General features: G+C 36.6%; 1 protein-coding gene across 2 annotated transcripts in view; it reads left to right on the top strand.

Annotated features, from left to right (window-relative positions):
• LOC123680638 (muscle segmentation homeobox-like) overlaps positions 1–23,586 on the top strand; it is a 42,074-nt gene extending 18,488 nt beyond the window's left edge. The window contains exons 2-3 of one of the 2 annotated variants that reach the window (XM_045618628.1): positions 19,714–19,898; positions 22,559–23,586. In XM_045618628.1, coding sequence (XP_045474584.1) covers positions 19,714–19,898; positions 22,559–22,831 — 458 coding nt within the window. In that variant the 3' untranslated portion in view covers positions 22,832–23,586. Of the gene's footprint in view, positions 1–19,710; positions 19,899–22,558 lie in introns of both variants that reach the window. The other variant, XM_045618627.1, reaches the window with a different exon arrangement.
• The last annotated feature ends 1,039 nt before the right edge of the window (positions 23,587–24,625 follow it).

Genomic DNA, 24,625 nt, shown 5'->3' with positions numbered 1-24,625 from the left:
AAATGACATATGCTCCCTCTATCTATGCTCATTACTTCGAGGTTGCGCGAAATAATATTAATATTGTGCAATTCTCAACGTCCTCCGACCAGGAACCGACTCACAGTCCTCCGGCGGTAATCGGATACTCGGAACCGAGTCTTACCCGACGTAAAACCGTCTCAGAAGAAATTCCGGAGGTCTTATTTCAAACCGGAGCCGAAACCGCTAAAATATTGCACGTGGTTCACGCAGCTTCACCTGTTCCGTTTTATATTTAGAAATCGCGGTGAGTCCGCCTTTTGTTTCACTCATACACACACACACACACACTCGAATAAATAAACATATCCGGCGATTAACTCGTTATTTATCGGGTGTAACTGTCAAAATACAAGTCATTAACTGTCATAATACCGTAGGGCCATATTTATCAACACGGATCGCGGCCGCCTTGCTCTTGGCGTTATTTACGACGTACGTACGTATAGAGATTGAAAAGTTTGGAGTCGTAAAAGGTCAGACGAGAATCGGATTTCGGCCCGTCCGAATCTGTGGAATCCGTTCCCACAAATAGATTACGGTCTATGGTTGTCCGTCATACAAGTCGTGATATATGTCGTGACGTGTATGGTATGCCGTAGTATGGCAGTTAATTATTTTTTTAGTGGGTTTGGATGGAGAATCGTTGAGATTCCTCGGGTTTGATGGTTAACGTCAGAAATATCTGTCAGGGTGGATCAAAGGTTGGTATGTTTAATGAAAACGAACAAGATTGAGAAGTACCTAACATAAAGTTTGGTGAAATATGGGATGTAAAGTGAAAATTCCTGTTCTTGAATTGTACTCAAAGATTTTTTCTCTATTTCAGTATCGTAATGAGTTGATTACACTAATAAAAACAGTGATGTAACGAACTCATTACAGCATTACACGTCAATTATCAATATACCTAATATTATTTGGATATAGTGAAATGATTCGCAGGATTATTCACAATTTCTCTTAATTCTGTTGGTGTTGAATTGATTTCGTAAGAATTGTCGGATATTTCATAAGTTGTCAAACTATAATTATTATGGACATATACATTTCCATAGCCACCAATCTTTCCAACAATTGCGATTTCTATCAAATTTCGTTTCAATTTATCACTACAGGAAAAATAAAAGATTGTGGTAATGGTAATAATTTGCAAATGCAATATCCTACATGTATCATTAAAAACAATTAAAGAAAAAATTATATGTTTAACTCGGCAGCAAAGTAGATTGACTGCCTCGGCTGAATTCCTAGCCTCGCTACGCTCGGCTATGAACTATCAGCCGCGGCATTCAATCTACTACTTTGCTGCCTAGTAAAACAAATAACTTTTGTTAATGGAAATGTTTGCCACATTTTTCGCAATTTTCTTTTTGTTTCTGAACGCTTTTTCTCCAAACAGATGAGGTTCGACTCCTTGATGACAAATCTCAAATTTAATTATGTCCATTATGTCCGTCTTGTCAACTGTAAATAAGATAACTCTCAAAGGAAAGAAGTAGATACTTCAGTAATATCTGATAATTTCAAACTAAGAAGTCTGTCAAGATGAAAATCGGCATATTCCAAATTTCGTGCAAAAATTGAAGCTGGTCTTATGTTTTCTCAAATTTTTCATCTTTGGCAGCTTAAGCTATCGAGCTGACCACTGCAACTTAACTTCTTCAATGCCTTCTCGATCAATGCAGATATAAACAGCAATATCTGATTTCACAGATATCGATTTCCAATTTGAAGGTTGAATGAAAAAAATGCCATTTGGATAATTAAGCATGTGATTTGAATTCTCTTCAGATTCGGTAGTGAAACGGATGGCTGTTGATGACAGAAGTTGTTCATTTCCTTATAGTTATTCGAAAGAGGATGTTGAAGACATAAGATGCGAGGGGATAGTCTTTCCTTATGCTTATAGCTACTTATGTAGGTACTGACTTGCGTTTGCTGTCTAGAACTGACATGATAGAAGGTGTTCCAATAAAGAGGTTTCAATGGTTTCATTTAGGGATTCATCAAACCAAGTAGTTTGATATTTTAACGAACTACTTGACTTGAAAATCAGGCTCGTGAAAAATTACATACTTGAACTTGGCTTTACTCGATTTTAGATATTTATTGCTTGACTTGATATCAAGCTACTTGATATTACTTGAGCTTGATATGCACGCGCCGCAAGGCATATATTTTTGCAATCTCGTGCGCGTTTAGACTAAATAAGTGGATTCCTCGAGCACCGAAAGACTGAAGCATTCGCCAGTGTGACTTTATTAGTAGTTTTCTAACATTTCTATGAAATCTATTGGTAAATTTTGGTAGTTTCAGAAATATTAGAAATAGGATTTTTATCAACGCTAGCATCTACAGCTCCCGTTGAAAGACAATTTCCCAAAGCTGCTCTTACAGTTACAAAAACCCGCAATAGATTAGGCGACAAATCTTTAAGATGCCTCATGTTTCTTAGAGCCTGGATGGAAAACTTATGAATTCAAACAAAGCCCGGAGGTTTCTCAATATTAAGAAACTTAATTTTTCATTATATTTTATTTTGTTATGTTTTATAGTGATTTAATTTATGTTTCTATTTCAAAATAGTTGATATTTTCGGTTCTTTCATATAACAAGTTCAATAAATAAAAGTGATTCCTTCTCATTTCATCATTTTTTATTGATGTGACACTACACAATAAAACTGATAAAAATCAAGTAGCTTGATATGATTCAAGTAGATAGATAAATAAATACTTGACTTGACTTGAGATTGAAAAACTACTAGAAGCTTGAAAATCAAGCCAGGCCGTGAATCCCTAATACGTAAGGCCCACAATGGCAGCAAGGGAGCTCAGGGGCGGCACGTACCGTCGGGACCGAGGGGTTAATTTATTCTCGCCAAATTGGTATAATTGGTATCTCCGAGCTGGTCGGGCAGAGCAAATAAAGTGGGACGCCTAAAACCGGGAGCTCGAGAGCCTTAATTGAGCTAATCTTCGACCCGTTCTCTCGGCTCACATCAATTAACACATCTCCATTTGAATAAAATGCTCGTTAAAAGATTGGAAAGTGCCGTTTTAACTTTTCTCGAATCGCTCCTTTTTTTTATAACTTCATCGACGACAGGACTGCGTGGTGAATTGTGAAATACACTGGCGCATATTGGGACCGTTTTACGGTCTCGACCGGTATGGCTGTGTCCATAAATCGGTATGGCTAATTGCTCGAAGATGTCGTAAAGATTTGGTCATATTTCGTTAACGTTCCTCTCGATTGGAAGTGCATTCCGAAATTGATGGACTTTGTACACGGTGATTAGGCTTTTGATAGACGCATTTCACTGAAGGATTAAGGATAATTTTTCTGCCAATGGGTGCGGTCACTATACTTCCTTGTCTGAAGATCCCAATAAAGTTGCGAGATCGACAATGGAATGCATTTTAATATCGGCAAATGTAATGTAATCAGATTTTACAGGAATAAGTTTCCCATTCAACATGATTACATTTTCATATAGAAGGTTTTATTTGGAATAATCCGCTATCTGGGCAGCTGTCACTTTTGAAGCTGTTATCTTTTGACATTTGACAAGTAAAAACTACTCTATTACTGAAAATGAAACGATAACAACTTCAATGGACTAGTTTTCATTTTTTTGTTAAATATCAATTCTAAAAATTTAAGTAAAATGAAAAAAAATGTGGAAGAATCATTGAAATATCTCTAGAAATGAAAAAGTTATGGAACTTTGAAGTTGCGCTTGGAAGAATAATTTCATAGTCTAGTGTGTGACGTCACGCCACTTACACGAGGCGACTGGTATTCGCAGAGTACTTACGAATTCATTGGTGTACAATCACTTGTGCCGTTCGTGTCGTGTTTTGTTAGTTACACGATGGCTGAAATAAAAAAAATCCTACAAATATTGTATTGTGCCTATGTGTGCAAGCACGACAATTAAAAACCCAATAAATTGTTTTTTCATGTACCAAATGGCATGAATCAAAGGAAGAAGTAGTGCAAATTTATGAGGCGTGACTTAATTGGACCTAAAACTACTTCATATGTGTGTGAAGATCAAATTGATGTGAGTACCTATCAGTACTAGCTGTCTATTTCTGATAATAAAAATACTGAGGTGTAAGTTGGTTTGAAATGAGTTATTGAGTAAAAATAACTTTGTCCTTTCACGAAGCCTTCTTCCATTATGATGGCATAAAAACAAAACTCGAGTTAAAACTACACTGTACAACTACAATACAAACGGCGCGAGAGCCTTGGCGCGGCTAAGTATTTAAACGTAATTTATGGTGTAGCTATCACACGCAAGTGGCGTGACGTCACAGACGAGTCGGAGACCAAAGACGTTCTGCGCTAAAATACGTAAATTTGAATAATCTATTTCTCAGTCATTTATTGATGGATTTTCAAAATTTTTTCACTGATTTATCAGTTTTGCTCTCTATTTTAATTCTATCGTGTCAAATATAGTATTATCAACATCACTAAACTAGTCCATTGTGCAAAATTTTATTTCTGTAGGTGCATCGCAAAATTTGTGAATTTTGACAGTTTCAAAGAAGTGAACACCGAAAAGTGCGTTCTAATCGCAAGATTACGACAAAGAAAGAATTCCAGAGACAATCTACGCAATTACGCCCGATCTGATACGGATCTGTCCTTGTCCCAGGATCAATTATACACGTAATTGGGTTGCTGTGGATTTGCAATAGTCAATCGTCCCGCCATTATGCAAACCGTTTCATTGGAAATTCGATTGGCCAACCGGAATGATAATAGACAATTTGTAGCTTGATTTATCCCATTTGAACATTTCTGATCACGTTAAACTGCACAATAACGATATTTCATTTGGTCACCGTTGTAAGTCTGGGAAAAAAATGTGTTGTTGGCGTTTTTGAAATAACGTACGGTAAATACCAGAAGATTAAATTAATTAGCTCCGTATATGCGGTCAAAATATTTATTACGATTTAATTGAAGCAAGTTATGGTCGACACATGTTCGATTGTGGTTTATTTATTGTAAGTACGCTATTGGGAAAGTGGAAGTCGTTTTGCTATGCACGGAATAAGTCGGATATTTGGAAGGAATTACAAATAATGAGCACTAACATATTAGGCCGATTGAAAAGACCCCGGTCTGATGCACAGATGGCGGTGCTAGTATTAAATCCATATGATTTTTAGTTAGTACCAACCTTCAAATGATACCTGTCAAAATTTGACAGCAGTCCGACCATTAGTTTGTGAGATATTGCGTTGTGAGTGTAGCTACTTTAATTATTTGAAAAAATATGGAAAAAATGAAGTTCGTGTGCTGATAAAATATTGCCTTTTGAAGGGACAAAATACAGTTGAAGCAAAATCTTGGCTTGATGAAGAGTTTCCGGGGTCTGCAGCAGGAAAATCAACCATCATTGATTTGTATGCTAAGTTTAAACGTGGTTAAATGAACACCGAAGACGGCGAACGCAGTGGACGCCCAAAAGAGGTAGTCACCGACGAAAAAATAAAAAAGTTCATAAAATAATTTTGAATGACCGTAAAGAGAAGTTGATCGAGATAGCAGACATTGTGAAGATATCATCTGAATGTGTACATCATATCATTCACGAATATTTGTAATTGAGAAAGCTGTGTGCAAAATGGGTGCCGCGCGAGCTCACAATCGATCAAAAGCAACAACGTGTTAATGATTCTGAGCAGTGTTTTAAGCTGTTTAAGTGCAATAAACCTCAATTTTTGAGTCAATATGAGACAATGGATGAAACATGGCTCCATCGTTTCACTCCAAAGTCCAATCGAAAGTTCGCTGAGTGGACTGCACATGATGAACCGAAAACAAAGCGAAGAAAAACACAACAGTCAGCTGGCAAGGTTATGGCATCCGTATTCTGAAATGCGCAATGTATAATATTCATTGATTACCTCCAAAGGGCCAGACCATAAACAGCGATTATTATTTAGCGCTATTGAATCGTTTAGGGGATGAAATCGTTAAAAACGGCCCAATTTGAACAAAAACAGGTGCTGTTTCATCAAGATAATGCGCCGTGTCACAAATCAATGAAAACAATGGCAAAATTGCATGAATTGGGCTTTGAACTGTTTCTGCATCCACCGTATTCGCCAGATCTGGCCCCCAGCGACTTTTTCCTGTTCTCAGACCTCGAAGAATGCTCGCTGGAAAGAAATTTAGCGCCAATGAAGAAGTAAGTAATCTCCGAAACTGTGGCCTATTTTAAAGCGAAAGACAAATCGTACTACAAAAATGGTATCGAAAAGTTGGAAGATCGCTATAATCGCTGTATCGCCCTCGAAGGCAACTATGTTGAATAATAAAATAGAATTTCGTCAAAAAACATGTTTCACTATGGTAGACCGGGAACTTTTCTTTCGCCTGTTATAGTTTCCCAAAAAATATCAGAAAATTCTTTAAATACCATTTTATATTTGGTTGACGTATATTCAAAGCTTCAAAATGAGAAATAACGAAACCAAACTTTAATCAACCTGCCACAAGTGCCACACGAAAGGTCCTTAATTATGAGGAAATAAAATATTCAACTGCTTCCCACTGATATGACCAGTAGCCAGGTATCAAGTCACGAATGAAGGAAATTGACGAAACATAATTAATACAAATTAGTATTCCTCAAGGTAGGCCTATTATCGAGGACTGAATCAGTTACAGTCCGAGCGGAATTTTATGTTTCCTTTCTCGACCCAGTCGTCTGACTTTTCAGGTTTGTATCGACTCCAGATTTCGAAGAATTCAATCGCGTTGTTCGTGGTAATCTAGCCCAAAAACAGTTTTTGTAATTGCACTTTTCGTTTTCACTCGAAAATAATGCATAAAAAAAACCAATTACAATTTCAAGTTGGTAACCTAAACTAGTTACTTTCGTTTTATTATGTTTTCGTACAATTTCTGTCGTGCCAACACTGTACCCTTTTCTGACATGAATAATTCATGACCAAACCATTTCCAGAAATCGAATTTATTCGATATTTGCATTGCTAATTTTTCACCCAACAACACCGACTCTATAGGAAGTAATTAATTTTTAATAAACCCCATAAGTTAAAATTACTAATTAATTACAATAATTGTGTGCATCCTAAAGGCTGCGTTGAATAAATCAGGATTTTTTTCGAGCTACCTGCTGATATTTGAGGAGACCTATAACTCAAAACACTGAAATTCTCAGAGTTAAAACATAGATAGAGTCTAAGTAAATTTTGTCCCCAACATGAATTAAAAAATTTGACATGAAGCGCGCGGAAATGCAAACATATCAGTGATACGATATTTCACTCAATTCGCGAGATTCTCCACAAAGAACGCACTTCTTATATCCCATAGTAAATCAACGTTTCATATTAACTCAAAATATATTGAAATAAATACCTAAATATATCAGAAATTCAGAAAACAAACTCAAGCGCGCCAAACGACGTGAAACAACCGATGACACTAGGAGAACAAAAGTTGCCAAACCTTGGATTTCAGCAGGTAGATACAGAAAATAATAAATATTCTGCTTATTATAAATTCGGTAATTAGGAAAAATATGGATTCCAAATATTCAAATTTGCATATCTAATCGGAAATCACTAAAATAAATATATTTCATTCAATATAATATACTTACATTAATAACGATATAGTAAAATTGTGAATTCGAAAATATATCACAATTCGACAACGTAATCTAAACATGTAAAATTGCGTATACTCCCTCTATGCTGAAATCCAAACGTTCTTCATTGTTGGAAATTCAGAAAATTTCCACTTTATCTGCAAAAAGTTGCTCTATCAACTCGTATACGCATATTTCAACAAATACCGAGTATTACGTTTCACAACGCGAGAAATTCCGAGAAACTAACAAAGATTAAAGAAAAATAATTGATCCTAAAAATGAGAAATAGCCTCATAATCCAATTACACAAATTGATGATACAATTCCGAGGTTAATAACTGTGCAGCGGTACATTCTGTTGATATACGTTTTTTATTCATGATATTCTAGCAGATTATGCTAATTTATTATCCGTTTATTGCCTCAAAACCAATTAATCATCTGTTCTCCAATAACAGCATCACTATAGTGAATACAAATTCCATCAGATCGTTGTGAGCAATTGGGAATTGTTAATTAATTAAAGAGAATCCAACTTTATATTCCATTATATTGTTATTCATCTTCTATCTTTCAGATTAATGCCCCATTGATACTGCTAATGAAGATAAATTGCTCTTATGTCATAATAGGCGGCTTTGCTCTTGAAAGAACATAGGTGCATGCTTGGATTCTTCTGATCACTTATTTCTGGGGGAAAAAGATTTTGAATTCGTCTTATTATTTCTTGAATATCATTTATACCTCTATTATCGGCTAGTTTCCAGATGTTGCTGTTTACTTTATAGTTTTCCTTGTGTACTAAAGTACTTAATTTGAGGAAATTAATTATTTCACCAGAATAGAAATTAATTGACAGTTTGCTGCACTTTTGTGTCGATGTGAAGCACTTTTTCGGCTGGCAATAGTGAAATTGCTGGAAAAATTCGAGCTGTTGGATCAATTTGTTCAACAGAACATAATTATTAACTTGAAAATAAAAATTTCCAAGTGAATATCCTAAGGCTTATTTATGAGGAGAAACTATATTGTTTACTGCAGATCACGTAAACGTTGTGTTCCAATGTGGAACTCACTTCCATGGAGATAATCTTATAATAATTTATTCACATATGGAATAATAAATCAATGGAATCCATAAAAACAACCAAAGTTCTCAAATTGTTGCTTGTTACCGCAATATGTGATTTTATAGCATTTTTACTCAGCCATTTTTGACTTGAGGCCAGAAATTAATGAGCAATTGATAGTATTTTATTGTCCCATCGAAAAGCAACATCATTTGTTCATTTAAAATTCAATTAGAATACTAAGTACCTAAACTATAATACTGATTGGTTGCTTATTGAGAAGCCATGTTGATGATTTTAAATCCTTGAAAATGCTATTTGGATAGTGGAAACGCATTTTGTTTCTGTTATTAACAAAGTATTGGTTAATTCAGAAAATAAAGAATTGACTATGAGGCTTTAGAAATCGTATGGCTTGTTTTATTGAAGAACATTCTTGACTATTTGCTATAATCGTCATTTAAAATTTATAATTTTTCTGTAGACCTAACTCTAACATGAAACAAATATTCAAAAAGTATTCAAATTAAACGAGTTCATTCGATCATACCATCTAAATGTATTATTTCAACTTTGGCGAAGATTATGTTAAAATAGCTATAACTCCCAAATGATATCCCATTTCAGGATATAGGAAACATTACTTGAAAAGTGATTTATTCTCAGTTTGGTTTGGAAATTCATAATGAATAGAATCACGCCTGAACAACGCTCGCAAATAATGCAATTTAATTTCGAAAATAATGGTTCTGTGCGGAATACGTATCGCGCACTACGTCCATTTTATTTTGTTTGGCGATGAAGCGCACTTCTGGTTGAATGGCTACGTCAACAAACAAAACTGCCGCATTTGGAGTGAAGCTAATCCTCAAGTGTATGTCGAAACACCGTTACATCCAGAAAAACTGACTGTTTGGTGCGCTTTATGGGCTGGTGGAACCATTGGTCCGTACTTCTTCAAAAACGATGATGGCCAGAACGTTACAGTCAATGGTGATCGGTATAGAGCCATGATTACTAACTTTTTCATTCCCGAATTGAACAACCATGATGTCCAGGAGCTGTGGTTCCAACAAGACGACGCAACATGTCTCACAGCTCGTGCCACAATCGATTTATTGAAAGACACGTTTGGTGACCGCCTAATTTCACTTTTTGGACCTGTGAATTGGCCTCCAAGATCTTGTGATTCAACACCGCTAGACTACTTTCTGTGGGGCTATATAAAGTCATTGGTCTATGCGGATAAGCCACAAACCCTTGACCATTTGGAAGACAACATTCGCCGTGTTATTGCCGATATACGGCCACAAATGTTGGAAAAAGTCATCGAAAATTGGACGTCCAGATTGGACAACATCCGAGCCAGCCGTGGCGGTCATATACCAGAAATCATATTTAAAATGTAATGCCACAAGATTATCTTGCGGATAAATAAAATTCATGTCAATCGAATAATCCATCGTTGTTTTATTGAAATTTAAAGTCCTATAGCTCTAAAAAAAAACACCCTTTATAATCATTTGGAGAAAAAAAGCCAAAAAACATATTGTGAAAAGTTTTCACTATTTTTTGCTAAATAGCATCTCAAATCATGAGGATATTCTGCCTGATCTTCGTTTAAACGACTCACATCCCAGAAGAACCACCAAAATCTCTCGTATCATCCAAAACGACCCAGAGAACGATCCTAAGTCAACCCAGCCTCATTCAAAACGTCTCTCAAAACACATCAACAAGGACCAGAAGCAATCGCCCAAGTCGACTTGGAACTTCACGGCGAAACAGATTCCGACTAATTGCATTATATTAACTTTATAATTAGTATCTCGGAAGATTGAGCAACTTCCTCCCGAGTCAAAGATGGCGCTGCTCTACAGTCCTTTTAATGAACGGTTTTTTTTTTATAAAACCGTCGGCGGCAGGATATTACAATATGGGGGCAATTAGATAGTTGCGGAGAGGACCCGGGTCCGAAAATGGATCTTGATACCGCGTTTTATGGCCCTGGCTTATGCGCCGCTTGGTCCTTCGAGCCGGATACGTGGAAATCTGGCCTTCTGCGGGATATTTGCGGGCCGCGGATTTAATGGGCTCGTAAATATTTTCTGGGATAGTTTCGTGACGCTGCCTTTTTCGTTGTTTACACGGCCCTAGGTCGAATTTTTATTTCGTTAGTTTACGAATAAAAATTGGATGGAAGCACCACCTAAGAACAGGTGATTTTGGGCACTATTTTTGCATTATTTTATAATTATTATTTTGAGCGATATGTTCGGGGATTGAGAGCTCTCTAGTTTCTTTGAGTTAGCAATCTTTGAAATACGGTTTGGTTTTGAGATTTCGCTCTTTCCTGAACAGATCAAGAATTTCACATCATTAGGACAATAGAAAAGGCTAGAAATATATTGTAAAAGAAATATAACTCATTTCCAGTAAAACAAATCTTAGAGAGTTGAGATTTTGCAGGTTTATATATAAAGAAAAATGATTTTATGCTTTGTGCAAAAGGACAAAGGCAGCAGCCTAATGGAATAGTTATCACCGGTTAATTTTTCTGGAAATATCAACTTTTTTGAAATAGAAACATAAATTAAATCAATATAAATCATAACAAAATGAAAAATAAATAAAAAAAATTGAGTTTCTTAATATTTAGAAACCTCCAGGCTTGATTTGAACCCATAATTTTCCATCCAGGATCTAAGACACACGAGGCATCTTATATATTTGTCGCCTAACCTATTGCGGGTTTTTGTAACTGTAAGAGCGGCTTTGGTAATTTGTCTTTCAACAGGAGCTGAAGATGCTGGCGTTGATAAAAAGTCCTTGACCATTTCGGCCAAGTTTGAAAAGATATTTTTGAAACTACCAAAATCTACATATAGATTTCATAGAAATGAGAGGAAACTACTAATAAAGTCACACTGGCGAATACTTCAGTCTCTCGGCGCTCGGGGAATCCCCTTATTTGGTCGAAGCGCCCACGAGATTGCAGAAATATATGCCGTGCGACGCGCGCATATCAAGCTCAAGTAATATCAAGTAGCTTGATATCAAGTCAAGCAATAAATATCTAAAATCAAGTCAAGTCAAGCTCAAGTATGCAATTTTTCACGAGCTTGACTTTCAAGTCAAGTAGTTGGTTGAAATGTCAAGCTACTTGGCTTGATGAATACCTAACTAGGCACCAACCTAAGGGAAAAATTGCCACCGGCTGATTTTTTGAATTTTCCTCATTTTTTAGGATATGATCTCCTCATCAAGAGAGTCTATAGGTCCAACTCAATCCTAAGACAAGTTTTCGAGATACAGGAAAATGACATTTGTCGGATCTCTAGACTTTCTTGTTGAGAAAGTCACCTACAAAATACGAAAAATTCAGAAAAATTAACCGGACACAGTTTTTCCATTAGGCTGCTGCTGGTCGTTTGGTGTCAAAAGCGACGTTAGAACCAAAGAAAATTCAATAAAATATCGGAAAATTAACACTGATATTTCAGTAAGTATCTACCAGAAAATCCGATGTACTCAATAATAGATTGCATTGTCTTAAAATTGAAAAGTACAGTTCCCAAAATTACCCTTTCAAACATTTGAAGTATAATTGAGCACGATTTATCCAACTATGTTGTATTTTATTTTGTTATCGTGTCGTAACTGACACAACATGCACTTAGTCAAGTTTCAAGTCCTCCATAAAAATCCCATTTTCTATCATTGTAAGGTAGAGGTCGTAAATTAAAAAGCAATTATAGAATCTTGATCATCCTATAAAAAAAAACGACATCATTTGTTCATTTGAAATTGAAACAATTAGAATGAAACCATTCAGTTGATTGGCTACTTATTGACAAATCATGTTGCTGTCTTGTCTGACAAACCTTGAAAATGTTATGGGCAGTAAAGTAAAAAGCGTTTTATCAAATACGTGGATCCTTCCAATAGAATCATGGCACCTCAGCTTTAGCCGCCTTTTCTTCAGGTTCACTATACTTTCAGGTATTTTTCCTGGCCTTCTTCTCAAACAGAAATGTCTCCATTTGTGGTTTCTATTCACTTTCACCAATAACAGAGAGCCTTATCTCTTTATTTTAAAAGAGTGTAAGGATAGGTACAAAGGTGTACAACTTTTCTTCTGCTTGTCAATCGCTGGACACTACTTTCTCCCATCTTTCGGGCAGCGTACGAATCTCGTGTTGAAAAAACTGTTCATCTTTTGAAGCGATCAACGAATCAATCCAATTTTTACTTCTTTATAAGTCTGGAAGTGCTGCTCAGCCAGGTTGTGTGCCATTGATCGAAACAAGTGATAATCCGAGGTAGCAACGTCTGAAGAATACGGTGGGTGGGGTAGGACTTCCCATTTCAACGTTTCCAAGTATGCCTTGAACACTTTCGCAACATGGGGTCGAGCATTGTTATGCTGTAAAATCACTTTATCATGTCTCTCGTTGTATTGCGGCCGTTTGTCTTCCAATGCTCGGTTCAAACGTATAAATTGCGTTCGATAACGATCGCCTATGATTGTATCAGTCAGTTTTAACAACTATTAATACACTACACCGAGTTGTTCCCACGAAATATTGAGCAGAACCTTGGAACCGTGATTATTCGGTTTGGCCATCGACGTAGAAGCATGGCTTGGATATCCCTATGGTTTTCTGCGCTTGAGATTATCGTATTGTACCCATTTTTCGTCTCCAGTCACAATGCGATGCAGAAATCTCTTCCGTCTTTGCCTTGCAAGCAGCTGTTCACGAGCAAACAAACGCCGTTCAACATCTCTCGCTTCAACTCGAACTGTACCCTATTTCCTTGTTTCTGAATCATTTCCATGACTTTCAGGAGTTTAGAAATGGCTTGTTGCATCACTCCCAATGATCCTGCCAATTCTTGTTGCGTTTGACACGAGTCTTGATCAGGTAATGCCTTCAATTCCGCATCTTCGAAAATCTTCTCTCTTCCACCGCCATGCTGGTCTTCGACGTCAAAATCACCGTTCTTGAAGCGTTGAAACCACTCTCGGCAAGTTCTTTAACAAAAAGCAGACTCACCATAGGTATTTGAGAGCATCCGAAGAAGGAAGTATTCGATTCCAAAAAGCATTTATCAAATATTGACCATACCATAAAAAACGACACCATTTATTCATTTGAAATTAAAACAATTAGAATAAAACCATTCGTTTGATTGGCTGCTTATTGATGAATCATGTTGTTGTCTTGTCCCGCCAACCTTGAAGATGTTATGGACAGTAAAAAACGTTTTATTCAATAGGTGGATCTAAGATGCATAGGTGTGGGCTGTGATTCGATTCTGTTTCAGACTTTTTGAGATATCCACCTGTTGCTTTGGTGTTCAGCTTAACTAGAGTTCTTTAAGATGGCGCTCTTCAAAAATTTTCGAATTCCCGCTATCTGCCTGGTGCCGTTTAAAGACGTAATACTGATGTTGAACACAGCAAACTTTCACAAAAAATTACAATTAAGTTTTTATCGAATTTTTAATGAAATGAATGGAATATAATGACAGAGTATAGAAGATGGTTACGAGCATAGAATATGAAATATTATTGCTCTATACTTAAAGGTCACGAGAGCCGAGAATCGAGAGAAACGATGTGTGCGCCATCTGAAACAGGCGCGATCCCTCGAAATCAAGTAGGTATAAATCTGAAAAATCTCCAGTTTCGTCTGAAAGTTTTACAGGTATAAGTAGACACACCAGGTTTTCTATGCATCTTAGATTCTTAGGTGGATCCATTCCAGCTTTAGCTGCCGTATCTTCAGGTTCACTACTTTCAAGTATTTTTCATGGCCTTCTTCTTGGACAGAGCATCTCCATCACCGGTTCTGTTCCACTTTCACCAACAAGACAGATCCTAATCTCCTTAATTAAAAAGAGTGTAAGGATAGGTATTATCCAACCGGCCAAAGACGTTGAACGACATCACCTCGAAGACGAGCTAGCAAACAGCTAAATATGGACAACTCGCAGATATCCAAAGAAGAAAGTACTCGATTTTACGACTGCCATAATCAGCAGAATAATTACCACGAATGCAGTTGATAATTTTCGTGCTTATATGGTAACTAATGTCATAACTATCTTCACGATAGCCCATCGCGGTCTTAAAATCACCCGACAAAGTGCCATTAGCTGCCCATTAGACTAATTGAGCAAACTTTGCAGCAGAGATAATTCATTGCCTCGTATGTGTCGCCATCTTCCCGACGCTGATGATTGCCGATGGTAAAAAAGCGGACGATGATGGTACGATTCCTTTGGGTAATTTCGCAACTATAAAACGTCACTACCTCCAGCGTTGCTACGGCCAAAGTATGGACAGCATTCCCATTAAATTAATTTTAAATCAACATGGTATTCTTCCTGAATTGTTGCAAATAGCCGGCGGAAATTTTCAGCGCTCTCTAGATGGAAAGTGATGACGAAAATTGCGAGAAAAGCGGCCATCAGGAGGTGGGGCTTGATGGGCATTAGACGTGCTGATAACATGTGAGCATCGGCGCGATAATAGGTTCCCAGGATAGGGGGACAATGCAGAGTACACGGAATGGCAATAAAAGTACGATAAAATGGAATTTGCCCCCTTTGATGGGTTTCTAATTGTTTTAAAGTGGAAGGGAAGAGTTGTTTGGTCGTTATTTGTTGACTAGATCGGTTGCGAACACATTGATCCAAATTGCTCGTTGGAATGTTTGAGGAGTACGAGTGAGTATTTGAAAATGGGTGGTGACATGGGAAGCAGTTGAGTAGTACCACTTGGAGATCTGTGAGACTGGAGCAATGACTTGTCGGGAGATTAGAAGTTTTTTCTTCGTGGATTTACTACATTCTTAAGTTCGAAAACAACCAATTTCAAACGTGGTGAAGGCCTTAGAAAAGCTTGTGGTTGTGAGAATCAACCATCTGTGTATTTGGTTTGCTATATTTAAAAACAGCTCAACAAAATGCTGCGATATGTGGATTACACCTCGTTCAGCTGGTCTTACGTTAGGGAAAATCCAAATACCTTCATGAGTCTTCGGAATTCTTAATAACCGAACAATAAGTTTACCCTAAAAATTGAAAGAGATGGTGCTTTGCCATTTCTGGATGTTTTAGCCAGGAGGAATTCGAAGACAAGACTAAGTTTTGCAGAAAACCTAGCCATACAGACAGATATCTGCATATTATGCAGTCTTATCGACATCCACAATGAAGACGGAGAGTGATCAAGACATTTGAGGAGAAAGTTAAAAAAAACCTTCATGATGAATTGAACAACCTGAGACAAGCCTTCTTGTCCAATAGTTATATCTCTAAAGGAATCGAATAAAAATGAAGAGAACAAGGCAGCAGCTGACAGAGCTGAAATTATTTCCAATGAAATAGTCTAGTCGTCTTTCCCATTTTTAGTTACTATCATTGCTTTGTTAGCAAAGTTATTTCTCCATGAACAACGGTTTCAAGATCCTGGAAATATTGGATATTTGTTTTCTAATATTATTTTGGAACTTTCTATGGTTCTGATGTTATGATGAACTGAAATTTTGCATGAGGTTTGACGTTGTTATATTATATCAACAACCAAAATCTCAGTGTCGTCTTTACCAACGTCACTAGGGATTCACGGCTTGGCTTGATTTTGAAGCTACTCGACTTGATTTCAAGTCAAGCTCAAGTCAAGCAGTAATTTTTCAATCTCAAGTCAAGTATTTATTTATCGAGAACTTGAATTATATCAAGCTACTTGATTTTCAGCAGTTTCATTGTGTAGTGTACATAAATAAAAAATGATGAAATGAGAAGGAACCTTGCAAAAAACACTCTTATTTATTTCACTTATTGTTTGAAAGAAAAAATCGACTTTTTTGAAAAAGAAACATAAATTAAATCACTTTAAATCATAACAAAATGAAAAATAAAGTTTATTAATATTGATCTAGGATCTCAGACACATGAGGCATCTTATAGATTTGTCGGCTAACCTATTGCTGGTTTTTTTAACTGTGAGAGCAGCTCTGGAAAATTGTCTTTCAACAGGAGCTGAAGATGCTGGCATTGGTAAAAAAATCCTTGGCCATTTTGGCCAAGTTAGGAAATATATTTCTGAAACTACCAAAATCTACCAATAGATTTCATAGAAATGTGAGAAAACTACTAATAAAGTCACACTGGCGAATGTTTTCAGTCTCTCGGCGCTCGAAGAATCCTCTTATTTAGTCTAAGCGCACACGAGATTGCAGAAATATATGCCGTGCGATGCGTGCAGATCAAGCTCAAGTAATATCAAGTAGCTTGATATCAAGTCAAGCAATAAATATCTTAAAACAAGTGAAGCCAATCTCAGGTATGTAATTTTTCACGAACTTGATTTTCAAGTCAAGTAGTTGATTAAAATGTCAAGCGACTTGGCTTGGTGAATCCCTAATCATCACCGAATTATTGAGTGAATGTTTTTTATATTTTCCTTGAAATTTCTATGATTTTTGTTACTCTATCAACAATAGATTTCGTACGAAGCTTCACTATATCTTTCTACATCTACATGCAATTTTTGTTCCAATAGAAGCAATAGTTTTGGAATTAACAAAAAAACAGAATTTCTAATGTCCATATTGACGGAACCCCTGCTTTGGTTTCATCTATTTATTACGTCCTTCATTAAGCTCCAAACATGCCCTGAAAATTCACGTTTCAAACTCAACAAAGGCCCAAAACCCCGAATACAACACTAAAAGGTTGAGGACCGCTGACCGATCCTCTCACTCTCCTTCTTACGCAACATTTTCGCATCTGCGCTCTCCCAAAAGAGAAAAAGTGGCCGTAACTGGAACATCGTGAACAACTTATCATCCTGAAGAAGCAGTAAATAGCTCCGCGTCCTAGACCATCTTCAGTTCAGATTTAGATCCTGTCATTACCAGCGGTAATTACCTTCCCAGTTCAGCATGGCTCCGGTAAGATTGAACTACTAATTGTTGCAAATGGTAAACGCCATGTAGGGAGAAGACCGGGAGTTTAACGTTGAACGGCCATCGAGATGCTATTTTACAACGCAGTCACAATGGCGGAAATCTCCTTTGGGAGGAAGAAGGACTTTTTGTAGAGAGGCTGTAGAAGGCGGCGCAGACACAACCAGCTTCAGCGTCAATTAGGATCTATGGCTTTCGAGAAACCAAGGCGAAATTGATCTCTTCGGGGTGGGTTAAAAAATTAAGCGAGTTGATAACGACAATAAGGAAGAGCTGGAGGATAATTTATGATAGAATTGAAGGTTTTCCTTTAATTCAATTCAAAATGGTTGTAATGGCAACACTGCGTATTATTCTTTGACATTTCTTATGCCATTTGTGTTCAAAAGGTTATGTTATTTAACCGTTGATAGATAAAAGCTTCAACTTCGTTGAGAAATCGTTGAATTGTTTCATCAAAATGCAATTTTCTGAATATTCAGAGAAAGTCATTGATGATTATTCAGTTATCCACTCACTATTCGTCGTATTGTAAAGGGTGTTTTTTTTAAATTGCAATAAAACAACGATGGATTTTCGATTGGCATGAATTTTATTTATCCGCAAGATAATCTTGTGGCATTACATTTTAAATATGCTTTCTGGAATATGACCGCCACGGCTGGCTCGGATGTAGTCCAATCTGGACGTCCAATTTTCGATGACTTTTTCCAACATTTGTGGCCGCATATCGGCAATAACACGACGAATGTTGTCTTTCAAATGGTCAAGGGTTTGTGGCTTATCCGCATAGCCCAATGACTTTACATAGCCCCACAGAAAGTAGTCTAGCGGTGTTAAATCACAAGATCTTGGAGGCCGATTCACAGGTCCAAAACGTGAAATTAGGCGGTTACCAAACGTGTCTTTCAATAAATCGATTGTGGCACTAGCTGTGTGACATGTTGCGCCGTCTTGTTGGAACCACAGCTCCTGGACATCATGGTTGTTCAATTCAGGAATGAAAAAGTTAGTAATCATGGCTCTATACCGATCACCATTGACTGTAACGTTCTGGCCATCATCGTTTTTGAAGAAGTACGGACCAATGATTCCACCAGCCCATAAAGCGTACCAAACAGTCAGTTTTTCTGGATGTAACAGTGTTTCGACATACACTTGAGGATTAGCTTCCCTCCAAATGCGGCAGTTTTGTTTGTTGACGTAGTCATTCAACCAGAAGTGCGCTTCATCGCTAAACAAAATAAAATGGACGTAGTGCGCGATACGTATTCCGCACAGAACCATTATTTTTGAAACAAAATTGCACTATTTGCAAGCGTTTTTCAGGCGTGAGTCTGTGCATGATGAATTGTCAAACCAAACTGAGAATAAATCACTTGACAGCTGTTAAATCGGTCGCCATCTTGAACAGTAATGCCAACTTGAAGTTATATACCTCGAAAAAAAACACCCGTTACATAGAAAACCACATTGCCAAAATGGTGATGAATTCAGAATACCCATACGCAATTTCGATAATATAAGTGGATTAGAAGATCTTAGGTGTGGTCAAAATTTTGTACCGGTAACTAATTTGCATCTTTTACGAATAAAATTGGAAATTTACGGATAATTTGGGAGATCATCCAATTAATATTATCAAATTAGGATACAAAGGAAACAAAGTGTCGTTCTCACTCAGGAAGTGATACGTTATGAAGTGATTGAAACTGGTCCATGAGTCAATTAAATCGGTCTCAATCGGATTAATAACCGGAGAATCTTGTTGTTTTCAAGGAAATTATGCGAAATTTTGCAATTTTCGTAGGAATTGAGGTTACCGAAAAAAACAAGAAAAAATCCAAACTTTTTAATGATCGGTTTAATCTCTTTTATATGTATATCAAACAAACTGGTTCCTAATTTGATTTACCCTGAAATTATTCTATTTTAACAAACCCAAAAATTCGTTCAATTCTGACGTTCATTTTTTTCTTTCCAGTAGACGCCAATGGGGAACACGCTAAACTCAAATGCAACCTGAGAAAACACAAACCTAATAGGAAACCCAGGACGCCATTCACAACGCAGCAACTACTAGCTCTAGAAAAAAAATTCAGGGACAAACAGTACCTCAGTATAGCTGAAAGAGCGGAGTTCTCTAGTTCCTTGAGACTGACAGAAACACAGGTGAGGAAAATAGTTATTTACACAACAAGAAAATGAAGCACCTCTTTTTTGCATGCCACAAAAGTTTTTATAAGAGTCTTTCTCGTTAGAATCCAGCTTCAATAGATTCGTGTAACTTACGACTGGATCTACATCTGTTGACAAATTGATAGAACAAGTTTCTTGTATTGATAAAACACTGTTTTTTGATGGGAAAAATTGCTGTGCAAGCAGAGCAATGGCTTGATAACTGTCATTCAGAACCTTGCAAAAAATACTTCTTTCATTAAACTTATTCTATAAAAAGAACGAAAATATCAACTTTTTTCAAATAAAACATAAATTAAATCACTATAAATCATAACAGAATAAAATATAATAAAGAATGAAGTTTCTTAATATGGAGAAACCTCCAGGCTTTGTTTGATTTCATAATTTTCCATCCAAGATGTAAGACACATGAGGCATCTTATAGATTTGTCGCCTAACCTATTGCGGGTTTTTGTAACTGTAAGAGCAGCTCTGGAAAATTGTCTTTCAACAGTAACTGAAGTGCTGGCGTTGATAGAAAATCCTTGTCCATTTTGGCCAAGTTTGAAACGATTTTTCTGAAACTACCAAAATCTACAATAGATTTCATAGAAATGTGAGAAAACTACTAATGAAGTCACACTGGCGAATGCTTCAGTTTCTCGGCGCTCGAGGAATCCCCTTATTTAGTCTAAACGGGCATGAGATTGCAGAAATATATGCCGTGCGACAAGTGCATATCAAGCTCAAGTATGTAATTTTTCACAAGCTTAATTTTCAAGTCAAGTAGTTGATTAAAATGTCAAGCTACTTGGCTTGATAAATCCCTAATTTAAATTGACGTACGCAGTCAGGGGAACGTTTTTTTTTAAGAAAAAAGGGAGAAAACTATCCATGGCATTCTGCATCAAAACACCGTACGAACTTTTCACGTAAGGATTACTGTTGAAGACCAAACCGGAGGTTGACTTATAGGAAACATATCGATGTGGGCGACCAATTGCTACGGAAACATCAATGTATCGACTGAGGACAGCGGGCGATTCCAAGTGCCAAGTGGAATGAACTTTTTGCTCAACGAATAAGACATTAAAACTTCCTATCTTGGACCCCTTCCATCCAAGCCCATATCAAACGAACAACATAATTGAGCCGTATACTGGCTGTGCTAAATACTCAATCGGCACAATTAAATGTCATTAACGATTAAGGATAAGGGTAATAACGGACGGAAATAGCTGTAAGCTTTGACAGGTCCTATGAATTCTTCTATGGGCTCGCTTGCCGAGTGCTAACTAAAGCTTTGTCTACAGAAAAATCCGATTATTTTTGACATTTAACACAATCATGCAGGTATGCTGGAATTGTGTTGTTGTCGTCAGTTCATAGAGGATATTAATTGATGGCAAATATTGCGTTTGTTATCGAAGGGAAATATAGAGGACAAAGTAGTCGAGTGACAACGAGTCAAAGATCTTTGCTTTCATAGGCTCATGAAACATCGCTAGATATGTTATTGAATTAAGATGCAAAAGAAGAAGCTCTACTTATCATTGACTTAACATTTCCAACAATTCATTGCATATAAATATCTTAATGTAACTTGTCCAAAATGACCAAGGATTTTTTATCAACGCTAGCATCTACAGCTCCTGTTAAAAGACAATTTTCCACAGCTGCTTTTACAGTTACAAAAACCCGCAATAGGTTAGGCGACAAATCTTTAAGATGCCTCATATTTCTTAGATCCTGGATAGAAAATTATGAAATCAAACAAAGCCTGGAGGTTTCTCAATATTAAGAAACTTTATTCTTTTATTAATTTTTATTTTGTTATGATTTGAAGTGATATAATTTATGTTTCTATTCAAAGAAGTTGATATTTTCTGTTCTTTCATACAATAAGTAATAAATGAAAGTGTTTTTGCAAGGTTCTTTCTCATTTCATCATTTCTTTATTGACGTGACACTACACAAAAAAAACTCAAAATCAAGTAATTGATATGATTCAAGTACTTGATAAATAAATACTCAACTTGACTAGAGATTGAAAAACTAATACTTGACTTGAGCTTGACTTGAAATCAAGAAACATATAAGATGTATCAGGTGTCCCAAATTCGTTGTCTAGTGAGAGGATCTAAAAATCTCTCTGAGCTAGAAAAAAATGAATGGCACTTTTTCAGGCTCGATTACAAGCCATTCTTCAATTTTCGCTGATAGCTTGGAAACGGTAGAACTTATAAAACTGCGGTTTTTATCAAATCAATTCTCTCAAAAATCGAGCCCAATAAATTTGCATTCATTCTTTTTTTCTAGCTCAAAGGGATTCTGATATCCCCTCCCTAGACAACGAATTTGGAATACTCTGTACACGGTTGGTTCAACTATCAAGTAATTTTCTTATTAATGGAAGTTTTCAGTGGTTTTCAATACAAAGAAACATATTATTTACATAATATAATATAGAGGGGCCAAAATAATGTTTCTCTGTCAATTCAAAATTGAAAAAAAAAATTCCTGGCCTACTTTTGACTGATTAGACCAGGGACTTATTCACTATATCTATTATCTTCATTATTTCACTATTTAACTTGCCTTTGAAGAATTCATTCATACTTATAGTAAAGTCAAAAATTATTTTTTTTCAGGTGAAAATCTGGTTCCAGAACCGAAGAGCGAAAGCGAAACGATTACAAGAAGCCGAGATAGAGAAGCTAAAGATGGCGTCCTTGTCCCGACACCACCACGCTCTCTACCCCCATCCTGCCCTGCAGGGGTATTTCAACCACGGCGCCCACCCTCTTGCGTCGCTGCTGGGCGCCCGACCGCCCATGGGGCATCTCGGCTTAATGCCGCAGCCACCGCCACATCTCAATCCAACCCAAAGTGCAATCAGGTCCCCCAGTCCACACATGTCCTAGGAAGTGCGAGTGGAGTGTGCGGAAACGTGTGAAAAGCGAGGGAAATTCAGTTTTCCGCTGGTCGAGATTCGAGTGGCGTAAAAGAGTTGAAAGATAGGATTTTAAGCACGAAGCGGCAACGTCGCACACACATTTTTTTCATCATGGCCAAAATTTTTCGGTAATTTTGAGGCGAAAATCACATTTTTTTTGCTTATCTGGTTCTACATCAAATGCAAATTTGAATTACAACCGGCAAAGTCGCACAGTTCATAACCCTTTTTTTTCATCGTGGCCAGAACAGAAATTTTAAGGCAAAAATCACATTTTTGGGCTAATCTGGTTCTATATTACATATATGTTATTGCAAATTTGAATTACTCGGCCTTTTAGCATTTAATGAGATAAACAATGGTATAGATACAAGTGTTTAATATATCGAAGTCACTTGGCCAAGATACAAAAACTACAAAACATCTGTTCCTTTGATGTTTAGTCGTTTAGCTGCACGTGTAAAAAACCGGTTATAATTGAAAATTATCGAGACGAGATAAATTTCCAATTATCTAAAGATTGAAACTTGGATAAACAATATATTTCCGCCAAATGACTTTGGAAAGACTAAATATTCAAAACACCGGTTTTGAAGGCACAACTGTATCATTCATATGTTACTTTTTATGCTATTATACTTTCTTTAGAACTTCAATAACAAAGATAGAAAAGACATTTCTCTAATTCTGTGGAAAATTAGTTTATTCTGCCATATCTTGTAGAACTAAATTGTGCGGGAATATCTCAGTTTATCAAAGATTTCATTATTATAGAATTTTGAGATAAAAACGAAAATGTCAGATTCCTCGGATCATTTTAAGGAAAAAAAAGTCCTATGGGCATGGGATCACAAACGCTTCGTTTTCGAGATACAGGGTGTTGAAGTTTGATTTTTTTTTAATTTTTTTTCACATAGCTCTTCTTTCCTTCACAAGATATTCAACTTAAAATTGGCATAGATATTCCAATTTGAAGTTTTTATCATGTCATATTCTAAGTTTGAATGTAAACCTACAAGGTGATATTTGTTCTGGGGAGTTCTCGCTTTTTTCCTCTGGAACTTTTTTTTGGTGGATCGCTGGTAGATTACAAAAATTTGAAAAAGAAACTCTGATCCAGTACCACACTTTTTGATTTCATGTAGTTTTGTCGTATCTACTACCGATTTCGAAGACAAAATGTCAAACAATTCTCTAGTAATCCTTTTGGTATTTATTCACCCAAACCTTAGCGAAGATCAATGAAGATTCGATAAACTGGTATAATCAGTAGGACTACCAGAAACACACTGTATCTCTAAAACAAGGCGTTTGCGGGCCCATGTTTATGGGACTTTTTTTCTTGAAATTAACCAAAGATTCTCTCGTTTTCCTTTGTACCTCTCATTTAGGAACATCCTGTATTATGATACAAGTGTTTGATCTAACGAAAAGTCACTTGGTCAATGTATGAAAACTGCAAAACATCTGTACCTCTAATGATTAGCCGTCTATCACACGTGTTGTGAAATATCAGTTATAATTGAACATGATTGAAGAAAGGTGATACATTTAAAATAACTTGAAGAATGACATCGAACTTGGATAAACCTTGTAGGTTTAAGATCTTCTCGTCAAATGACTTTGGAAAGTCTAAATATAGTGAGCTTTGAAGGCATTTAAATATATGACTTAGGGATTCACGGCTTGACTTGATATTCAAGCTACTTGACTTGATGTTCGAGCTACTTGACTTGGACTTGACTTGACATCAACTCAAGTT

This window comes from Harmonia axyridis, chromosome 5 (assembly GCF_914767665.1).
Source record: "Harmonia axyridis chromosome 5, icHarAxyr1.1, whole genome shotgun sequence".
Taxonomy (NCBI): domain Eukaryota; kingdom Metazoa; phylum Arthropoda; class Insecta; order Coleoptera; family Coccinellidae; genus Harmonia; species Harmonia axyridis.
This window is presented reverse-complemented; position numbering and strand designations above follow the sequence as displayed.